Source organism: Capsicum annuum, chromosome 12 (genome assembly GCF_002878395.1).
Source record: "Capsicum annuum cultivar UCD-10X-F1 chromosome 12, UCD10Xv1.1, whole genome shotgun sequence".
In the NCBI taxonomy this organism is placed as follows: domain Eukaryota; kingdom Viridiplantae; phylum Streptophyta; class Magnoliopsida; order Solanales; family Solanaceae; genus Capsicum; species Capsicum annuum.
In genome coordinates this window covers 210414036-210425363 of record NC_061122.1, presented here as the reverse complement: position 1 = coordinate 210425363, position 11328 = coordinate 210414036, and the positions used below count along the sequence as shown (strand labels likewise).

General features: G+C 35.7%; 1 protein-coding gene across 1 annotated transcript; it reads right to left on the bottom strand.

The window, feature by feature from the left end:
- Window positions 1-959: 959 nt before the first annotated feature.
- Window positions 960-5294, bottom strand: LOC107851634 (serine carboxypeptidase-like 13). Its single transcript, XM_047400972.1, has 14 exons — window positions 5122-5294; window positions 3659-3804; window positions 3325-3401; window positions 3097-3219; window positions 2901-3003; window positions 2789-2826; window positions 2595-2693; window positions 2420-2503; window positions 2143-2321; window positions 1885-1948; window positions 1654-1784; window positions 1437-1550; window positions 1292-1337; window positions 960-1190 (listed from the first exon to the last, which is right to left on the bottom strand). The coding sequence occupies exons 1-14, from the start codon at window positions 5238-5240 to the stop codon at window positions 1107-1109; spliced, it is 1407 nt and encodes a 468-aa protein (XP_047256928.1). The 5' UTR covers window positions 5241-5294; the 3' UTR covers window positions 960-1106.
- Between the last annotated feature and the right edge of the window lie 6034 nt (window positions 5295-11328).

The following is an 11328-nucleotide window of genomic DNA, read 5'->3' as shown; positions in this document are numbered from 1 at the left end:
ATGGTTCCGACATGATGACTAAAGCTTTTCCAAGAGGGAAGTTTGAAGATTGTTGCATGATCGTCGGGATGGGGGTCTCCTCCACATAGTTGGGAGGGGAAGAATTGTTGGGTTATTGGGTCTTTTTTTCCTTCCTATGTGGATAAATGAAGCCCAATTTGGACCAACCCACTTTTGCCCATAGGCCCATTACTATGGGGCATATATATTGATCTTTTTCGGTCTTATTCACCATCACAAAAAGAGAGTTTTCAGCAACCAAAGAGAGAAAAACAAAGCTGATTTTCGCACCTAAATTTCAGCCACAGCTGTCAACTTCAAATTGCGATTCCCGCTTCGCTTCTTGTTCGATTGAGCTGATTTTTGAAATTCTTGTTCCTCTCATCTCAATATTTGATTAGGAACTGATGGAGCTTGATTTGGTGGCTTGTAGCTCCTGTTCTTCATTCCTGAACAGTAGCTACATTTTTTGTGTTTTCACTCCTTTATTTCTCTAGTGTTTGGTGCTGTGGTTTATGTATTGTTTATTTTTTTTTGGCACTTGTTTAGTGGTCATTTTGGAGGAAAATATTGTAAATCTTTGGTGATTATAGTGGAGGTTTGGTCCCGTGATTTTTTACTCTTCACACCGAAGGGTTTTCTACGTAAATTTGGTGTTTTGTGTGATTGCCTTTATTCTTGCCCTATCGCATTTGTGTGGTAATTCATTTGCTGCCATATTACTTTGTTTTGCTTCCTATTGGTTCAAGTTGAAAGGAAAATTTTAGTCTTGGATATTTTCCGCTGCTACCCCGTTGGGCTCTTTGATTGTGTGTCCATCTTTACTAACACATATTACCATGCACATTCCTACAATTCACTGTCCCTGCTTGCTTGATCACTCTTTTATCCCCATTTCAAATATTTTAAGTTGATTTAGGACCAGTAGTATTTATTTAACTACATAAAAGTAACCGATATATAAAAACATATTATCACTTTTTCAATGTTTTGAGATAGCTCTCTACTTTACATGAGTAGCTAATTACAAATTCTCCTAGATTTGGTATAGGAATGTTTTCATGGTAATTAATTCAAAGAAGTAAATATGAAACCAGTTAAAAAGATTATAAAGGTTGTTGATCTATCCATCTTTTAAACATATGAAAACACTCTTCACGTTTGTACTCCGCAGCTGTGTGTCCTCCTCCCTAATTGGGAAAAACATAGTACCAAAAAACATTTGAGCAAATTTTACCATTGAGTTTGAGGATGAAGATAATCATAAAAGATATGACTATAAAATTCTTGCCTTTATTGTTGCATAAGTCATGTGATTCGAGAAAGACCTCGTGTAACTGCAGATCAAAGCTATACAATTTAGAATTTCATGACAATTGTTTAGTCTTATTCAATTTGAATGAAAATCTGTGGAAGTATAATTAGAAGAATCATACCCTGCAACTTGTCCATCAATCGTCCATGGATGCCAATCATCAATAATTGAATAATTTAGATACTTTATCCATGCTTGTGTCGATTGGAAGGGAACAACCATGTCATGATCTCCACTGTTCAAACAAAAAGAAATTGTTATGTATATGCTATATAGTAACTTCAGCTAAATCTTTGTTCAAAGCACAACTTCGAAAATCATAATGTGAAAGGTTCAACCTGAATATAAGTGATCGATAACCTTTTGAACTAAGGTTTACATGGTAAGGTATACTATTCATGAAAGTCATTGTGTAACTTGTATACGTAATACTTTGCCTACATCTCGCCCATGGTCTTCTTATAGTTCCCTAATCAAAGAAGAACAAAGAGAAAGAAAAAGATATTTTAATATCCTGCACCATATATGTAGCTTTAAGCAACGTTTACAAATAAAACAAATTGAAATACCTTTCTAACATGGATAGCCTCTTGAACTCTCGGGTCATTTGCCCAATGAGTGGAGAGGTTGCGTCTGGCGACCTACAATCAGAAAGCATTACGTATATATAATTACCCTGTGTTTATCTGTTTATCATGAGAAAGTCGTCAAAGAAAAGAGGATGTATGCCTCTTACATTCATTGATATTGTTGCATTTACTTGAGCTTTCCGTGTGTTGTTAGTTAGAGGAGGCTCAAAAAAAATTTAAGTTATTGAACTTTCATACTTTGAAGTACCATTTGAGGGACTTAGACGACTTTCTCGACAAATGAAGTCATCGTATTTTTGAAAGATCACATCCTCTTTAAGAGACCTTCTTTCAGCCGACAATTGGGGTGGGTGTTCTTCAGAGTCTGTTCCGCAGAAAGGCTCTAGTATTTGCTGGTCATTTATACCACTCACAAGCTACAAAGTTGCATTACAAGAATATTATTGTATTACCTAAGCTAAGAACCAATTCAAACATATACAAGGAATATATTCAATAAGGAATAAAACATTACCTTCTTGAACATTTTATAGTTTTCAACACATAGCTTGGTTGGATCTATGTTTACGTATTCGCCTTTGCAAATCTCGTTCAACGACTGATAACACAGCAAGATCCAAATTATCAGTTGTGTGCTAGATTGTGTTGGTATGACACAAAATTTATACATGAAGTGACACTGAACCAACCTCATAAAGTTCGTCGGATATTAGCCCCATACCATGACAGTAAGGAATTTGGTAATTGGTTTCTTCAGGAAATGTTTTTGGATTTCCAAGTGAATAGCCCTTAAAGGATATTATCATCAAATTAAAACAATGTATTTTTTCGTTCATGATATGTATATTTTTTGAAATTGAACGAAAGGAAAGGAACAGAAAACCGTAAGGTTGATTAATGGCTCTATGCCTGCTTCAATTCCTGCATTTTCAAACAGAGAACACCCACTAGTGATGCTACATATTCATAGTAGTACAATATTAACTGTTACTTACCATCTGATATGAGTTGGACAATAACTGGAACTGTAATGCCTGAATAGGAATCCCCCGAAACATAGAAAGGGTTCGGAATGAATTCTGGATTATTAACGAACCACTGCAACATAAATCGCGACTTAGTTCACAATACAGAGTTAACTCTGTTTACTAATTCAAATGTATCTAACTTCATGAACTTGGAACAAGATACCTTCCGTAGAAATTCAAAGACCTGGTCGCATGCTTGTAGGTCAGTACACTTGTACGCCTCTGAGGTTGTTGCATATGAGAACCCAGTATTAGCTGGCTGCTCCAAGAACAATATGCTTGCAAACTACCAAATTCAAGGAATATATTATTTCGCGATGACAACATGAATTGCGTGTAATAATAATATGTGCATTTCGGTGAAGAAAAAAAGAAGTATCTTTTGTGTCACCTTTGTCAATGAATATGGACTTGAAACAAGAATTGGTAAGCTTCCATTGTATGCTTTTTGGCCAAAAGCCAATGGACCTATAATATAGAATTCACAAGATATAACTTACAATAGTATAGTTGCAAATAATACCAAGCTTTTCTATTCATGTAACAGTGTTGGTACGTGCTGAAAAATTGACACTATGGTGGATTAATCAGTGGACTCTGTCGAACATGAAATATGCACAATGTAGACGAGTAAGAGGTAAAACTTGTATTATTATGTAATTTGGTACAACTAACCTGCTATCACAAGTTAAATTAAGTATAACGTAAATTCATTTAATATTTACCTACTTCGTAAGCCAACCCCGTGAACGATGAGCAACCGGGCCCTCCGGTTAGCCATAACAAGAGGGGATCTTTCTTTGGGTTGGATTCTGATTTAACAAAGTAATAGAATAGTTGCACTTCCTCAGATTTGCCTACGCCAATGTATCTGAAAACTTCAAAATACATCATTCCAACAAAATTTTTGACTAGCATATGGACAACTTGTTATGAAAATACTATCTATTCTTTTGTTACTTGTTCTTGTTTCTTATACGCGTATTACGACTGCCTTTGTCTTGAGCTGGGGTCTATCAGAAACAACCTCTCCGCTTCACCTTTGAGGTAAAGAGGTATGGACCGCGTATAATTTATCTTCCCGGACTCTACTTTATGGGAATACATTAGGTATGTTGTTGTTATGAAAATACTATTAATACTACCTCAATTTCTTGCTCCTAAAAAGCTAAAAGAAGTTAATTTTCATGTTTCAATTTATAATATAACATCCGTAATTTGAGTAAGCACAAAGTTTGAAAAAACAAACTAAAGAGATATGTGAAACTTGTTTTGTTTAATGTCATAACATTTCTACAACTATAATAGGGTGTTTGGCTAATCTCATGCGTCGGTTAAATTGAGTTAAAATCACTTTTTAACTTGCTTATTTATGCATTTAATAAACACCGGAAATGCTTATAAGCCAAAATCAATTAAAAGCCATAAGTAGTTAGCTTATCAACAATATTAGTTTGATCACATTTTTATTATTATCCAATTTTTTTTCTAATTCTCAGAATATCTTATCCAAAACAAATTCCTAACTTTTTCTTCGTTTTGTATCCATTGCTCCTCGGTTTCTTTACAAAGATAATTTAAAATTTATAAAAAAAATTGCAAAAGTATTTTCATCATTTTAACAACAAAAGAAAAGCCCAGCAACCCCTTTTTTATCAAAAACATCAACTACTTAGTATCATTTTAATACTTTTATAAAAATATAAAACTGTTTACGTATAAAATATTTCATCACTTAAAAATACTTTTTGGCCGTTAAATTTATCAGCTATTAACAAACAGCAAACTCAAAAACATATCATAACACTTATGGCTATAAGACTCTTGAACATATTATCTATATACTAGTCAAGAAATTAAGAGCTAAAAGCTTCATATTGATGACACATAAAAACTCTTTTTGTTTCAAAAAGAATGACATATTTTGACTTGATACGGAGTTTTAGAAAAAAAAAAATGAATCTTGTAGTCTTAAATTAAAGTTATGTCAAATGCATCAAAATATCGTTTAATCTTATGCTCTCAAACATGTCACGTGGAAAATTGAAATTAAAGAACTGTTAAAAAAGAAAAAGGTCACTCTTTTTGAAACAAATTAAAAATGGAAATATGTCATTCTTTTTTGGAACGGAGAGAGTAGATTATAATTTATAGAGAAATTAAAAGAGAAGAAAATATATGAAGTTACCCGGTCTCAAGATAAAAAGGAAGAGGGCCAACGAAACTAGGAAGAAATTCAACAGTTGAACTATTCTGATGAAGGCTTTGTACACGTACAAAAAGAGTAGGAAGAAGAAGATGAAACATTGTTGATGAATAATAATAGATAATGCATGCCTTAGATGATCCTAATGGATTTATACGTTTAATTGTCCGTCCATATATATGTGTGTTTGTTACTCCCTCCGTTCTCTTTGCTTGTCATGTTTCTCTTCTCGAGTGTCAAATTGCATGAACTTTGATCTATATTTCAATATGTAATTTCTCAACATATTAGGATGGCAAGAATTGCAACTTATAGCATTTTTTTTATAGTTCTCAAACATCTAAATTTTAAACTTAAAATATTAAATTAAACTGTTAAAGTTTAGTTAAATTGACTTTTGTATAACCAAACATCACAAGTAAAAATGTAGCTAGGAAGTACATAATTTGTCCAATTTTTCGAAGTTATAATCGAATTTGATTGGTTCATTGGAACATCAAAGTTTTATCAAACTCAACATGACGTGTTAGCTACAAAAGACCTCGACGTGTAACTACAAGTCAAACGTTTATATATACAACATAATAATTATAAAAACAAAATTTTATTTTGGTACAAATCTTTTTGGTTCTTAAAAAAGAAACAGTTCGAGAAGGTTCAATTGGCCGAAATGAATTTCTAGATTCGCAGATTTATCGATATCAAGTTCGTAAAAAGAACCAAATTCTTGTTGGCGATGAAATAAAAGGAAAAGATAGCCTAACACGCCAGTCCATTTTTGTCCAATTTGATTACTCTTAATGTTGGGCCTATTTTGCTATACATCAATTGGGCATATTTTCCTTACCTATGATGTCTTATTGTCAAAGCATAATTGGTTTTTATTCTCACTGCTTGATGCGTGTTTGGCACGAAGAAAAATATTTATCATAAAACGGTCCAGGAAGGCCTCTACACACTCACCCCATACAACAGGTTCTGCATCCTCGCCCCTTAAATCTTCCCACTTATTATACCACTGGTTAGCTACGTCCTTCAGCTGATAGGCTGTCAACTCAATCCCTTCAACCTCACTAGCATGCATGACTCTGAATATTTTCTCCATTTCATCAATAAACCCTTGGGGGCCTCCTCAACCTTGGTGCCCGTAAAGGTAGGTGGGTTCAGTCTCATGAACTGGCCAACCCGAGTGATTTTAGATGAACCAGGCACAAAATTCACATCTCCAGAACGACGAGACTGAGAATCCACAAGCTGAGCTATCATATGGATGGACTGGCAGAACTCAGCATTAGAAACTTCTCTCTGAGGAGATTGGTTACAGTTAGCACCGGACCGAGGAGCCGAGGTGGACAAGTTTGGATTGGAGGAACTCCTGGAGCAGCAGGGAATTCTAGGGTACGGGCTCTGTAAAAGGTCTGCATCCCATGAGTAGGGAGGACATCATCAGCATAGGTGTTCTGCTCATTAGATCTATAGGGAGGCATGATCAATCTTTGAAATATAGGAAATCATGAGTTAAGGAACATTCAGACTCTATAGCACGAACTAGAACATGAAGAAAACAGAAACATTCCTAAATGCCTAGTAGTCTCCTCCTTATAAGTGTGGCGCGCTACACGCCCAACAAAAGGACTCTACTCGGCATGACTTCGTAGACACCCTAGACCCTGAGCCGTGCTCTGATATTAAGATTTTCACGATCCAAACCGAGGCCCTGATTGCGACGGGCATCCCGAACCATGAAGGCCCGAGAAACCCCTTAGCATGTAATCATAAGCATAACTCATATATTATAACAATGTGAAAGATAAACTGAAAACATGATAATTTCATTATTCCAACTTAACAATTCGGAACATAAGCCCATAAGAAAACCCAAATCCATTAAGAACAAGTCTACGAAGTCTCTACTGAACTAAAAACAATAATCTGTCTAAAACCGGGACAAGGGCCCGGTCGAACCGTAAACTAAAATCAAAAGAAACCAACACATGGGAAAAGATGCCTTCCGAAGTAAGGGTACCAACTCCGAATGTCTGATAACAATCTACTGATTAGCGGGACCACGGGACTGGGTCTCAAAACCTGAAATATAGAGGGGAAATACTCAAAAGTACTGGTACGTAGAACAATTCAAAAATAACATATATTTTTCATAACATAAGTGAGAACATTTTATAAAGCAGTTTAGTATAGCATAAATGAAAACACATGGGCATAATTTGGAGAACTTCGAAACACTTTCTTGTAATAATGATGCGGATCTTTCTTTTACTTTTGAGCTAGATGGTACACCCTACATTTCTATGATCCCATGGGCTATATGGAATCTGCCCTTGACTCGGCGGCCAAACCCCCAATCTATGTTTGCCGCAAGAAATGGAGTCCTAAATACTATTCTAGTATACTAGTGCCTCAGGGGAAAGTATACATTGGCCATAGCCAATCATGTCTCCTGAATCGGCAATACTCGATTTCCAGCAAAGAGCCCTTACACTCAAATGTCTTCTTCGGGTAACCATCTAACTCTCTTTTAAGCCCATTTTTGGTTCTTTAAAACCATGTTTTATGCTTAAAAAACATTAAATGCTTATTCTGTCAAGGGCATATCATCACCGGGTATCGTCATACCTAGACTTCCAAGTCATCCATTTCATACCACATCATATCCATGGCCCTTTTTACTCAAAAAGCACTTTAATGACCTTCCAAAGAATTTAAAAATCACAAGAGAGATCTTATTTCAAAAGAACATGAAAACTTATGCAACATACTCTCTTTACAAATCTTTAACACATGGTGGCCAATTCATTTATTCAACATATGCATTTCTTTCAGTTAAGACACAAAAGCATTTAGCATAAGAAATACCCTTTTTGAAAGCATTCAAACAACAATGCTTAATGGTTAAAGAGGCATTTAAAACTCAAGAATCGTTATCACTTATAAACCAGTCCCAACATTGGTTATAAATAAATCTCATGATGAAAAAGGGGCTTTTAATTCATACTCTCAAAACAATTCACAATTGATGCCATGTAAAGATCATAAATTTCATCATGAGGAAGAAAATTTCACAAGTCACATTCATAAATTACTTTTTGAACTCAAATCACACATGCATAAGATTATAAACCAATCTTATGAAAAAATCCCATAAAAAATACATACTTTCATAAAATTGGGTTTATGATGCATGCTCTTATAATAATTTCCCAAAAATCATTACATATACATATATATATATATATATAACGGTAAAGCTTATTAAAATCGTAAAAACCATGCCCATGAGATTTAGGATAGCCCTACATACCTTTGAATTGACGAAAACATTGAGAAAATTTGACCCTTGAGGCTTAATCACTCAAGCCCTAGTTAATTTTCTCTTCTTATGCTTAAGGAAGATGAATTGGGGATTTTGTGAGTGTTAATACGAGATTAAGGACTTTAATTTCATCCATATTAATTTAGAAATGGATAAGGGAGGATGAAAAAACCTTATTGCCCTAAAATAATACAAAATGGGGCACTTTACACCATTTTGCCTTTGCTATACAGTGCACAGCAATGGCACAAGCCAAGGTGTGAGACACACAGTCCATTGGACAGCCCCCAAGTGGGCGATGCCCCATTGACTAGCCCCATGTAGGTGTTATAAGACAATCGCCTAGCCATTTCAGTAGATGTTGGCAATGGTTATGCGATGCACGACCATGGCATAGAGTCTACCTTGTAATGCACACTCAATTTTAGGGTCCTAGAACACCCCAACACCTTCCACAACATCTAAGCATAGCTTACTATTGATATGAGGGTCCTAAAGTTCATTTTAGAGAGCGTTATTTGAGTAATACAGCTACGGGATGTTACATTATCCCCCCTTGGGATCATTCATCCCTGAATGATGACTAGGAACACAATAAGCACGATTTCAAACATTACATAGAAAGAAAAGAGTAATATAAGATCAATTCCTTTTATATCATCATATGTGGAATCAAAGAGGGTTGGATATCTTGCACACATGTCATTCTCCAACTCCCAAGTAGCTTCCTCAGATCTATGATTCTTCCATAACACCTTAACCAAAGGTATCTCCTTACTTCTCAACTTTCAAAGTTGGTGATCTAAAATAGCTACGGGTTCTTCTTTATTGGATAACGAGTCTTTCACACCAATATCCTCCACAAGAAACACCAGGGAATGATCTCTAATACATTTCTTCATCATTGATACATGAAATACAAGATGAACAGAAGTTAAACTTACGGGAAAATCTAACTCATAAGTAACTCCACTGATTCTTCTCGTAATTTGATAAGGGCCTATATAATGAGGACTAAGTTTTCCTTTCTTTCCAAATCTCATGACTTCTTTCATAGAGGAGACCTTTAGAAATACCCAATCATCAACCTCAAACTCTAACTCCCTCTTTATAATATCGGCGTAAGACTTCTAGAGACTGAGCTATCTTAATTCATTCTCTAATAACTTTCACCTTCTCCATCATCTGATAAACTAGGCTAGGCCTAAAAAAATAGGTTTTACCCACTTCATACCACCCAATCAGTGACCTATACCTCCTCCCATATAGAGCCTCAAAAGAAGCCATCTAGATGTTGGAATGGTAGCTATTATTATAGGCAAATTCTATTAACGACAAGTGATCCACCCAACTACCTTTAAAGTTAATCACGCAAGCCCTCAACATATCTTCTAAGGTCTGAATGGTGTGCTCTGATTGCCCATCCGTTTGAGGGTGAAAAGTAGTGCTAAGATTTACTTGGGTACCTAAACCCTTCTAAAAAGACCGCCAAAATTGAGAAGAGAATTGTGTATCTCAATCGGATATAATAGATATTGGATCCCCATACAAATGAACTATTTCCTGGATGTACAGCTTAGGATAATCATCTCCCGAATAATTAGTCCTCACAGGAAAAAAGTGAACTGATTTGGTCATCCTGTCTACAATGACCCAAATTGAGTCGTATTAGTTTTGAGATATCCCATTTCCACATAGGCAAGGCTATCTCTTGGGAAGTGCCACCTGGTCTCAAATGTTCCACCTTATCTTGTTGACAATTCAAACACTTAGCCACAAAGTTAGTAACAACTATTTTTATTTTATTCCACCAGTAAATAGCCTTGAGATTATGATACATTTTAGTAAATCCAGAGTGAACAACATACCTGGAAATGTGAGCTTCATCAAGAAGTCTTTCTCACAACCCATCCACATCCAGTACACATAACCTACCTTGATACCTCAAAATCTCTTCACCACCAATTTCAAATGTCATTACCTTTTATTGACCAAAAACTTCCTAAATTTGAATCAAAATGAGGTCTCTAGTTTGTTTTTCCTTAACTTCAACACATAGGGATGACTTAGCTACCTCTTGTACGAACACTCCTCCATCCTTGGAATTTAGGAGTCAAACTCCCAAATTAGCAAGATGATGAATATCTTTCATCATATTCCCCTTCCCTTTCTCCCCATAAGAAAGACTGCCCATGGACAACCTACTAAGGACGTCAGCGACCACATTGGCCTTACCCAGATGATAATGCAAGCTCATGTCATAATCCTTCAACAACTCTAACTACTGCCTCATCCTAAGATTTAGCTCTTTCTGCGTGAAGACATACTGCAAACTTCTGTGATCAGTAAAGATGTCAACATGCACCCCATAAAGATAATGACACCAATTTTTTTAGTGCAAACACCACAACAGCCAACTCTAAGTCATGGGTGAGATAGTTCTTCTCATGCACCTTTAATTGTCTAGATGCATAAGCCACTATCTCACCATACTGCATAAGTACGCACCCAAGTCCCACCCGGGATGCATCACAGTAAACCATAAATCCCTCAGGAAGGGTCAAAATTAGTGCAATAGTCAACTTGTCTTTCAATTTCTCAAAACTATTCTCACAAGAGTCAAACCACAAGAATTTTACCTTTTTCTAAGTCAATCTAGTAAGTGGAGCAGCTATAGATGAAAAACTCTCTACAAATCTCTTTTAATACCCTGCCAAACCCAAGAAGCTCCAAATGTCAGTTGGAGTCGTAGGTCTGGATTATTTTCTCACTACCTCAACCTTTTGAGGGTCAACCTTAATTCCCTTGTTAGAAATAATATGCCCCAAAAAAGCCTAGAACTAAGACAGAATTCACAC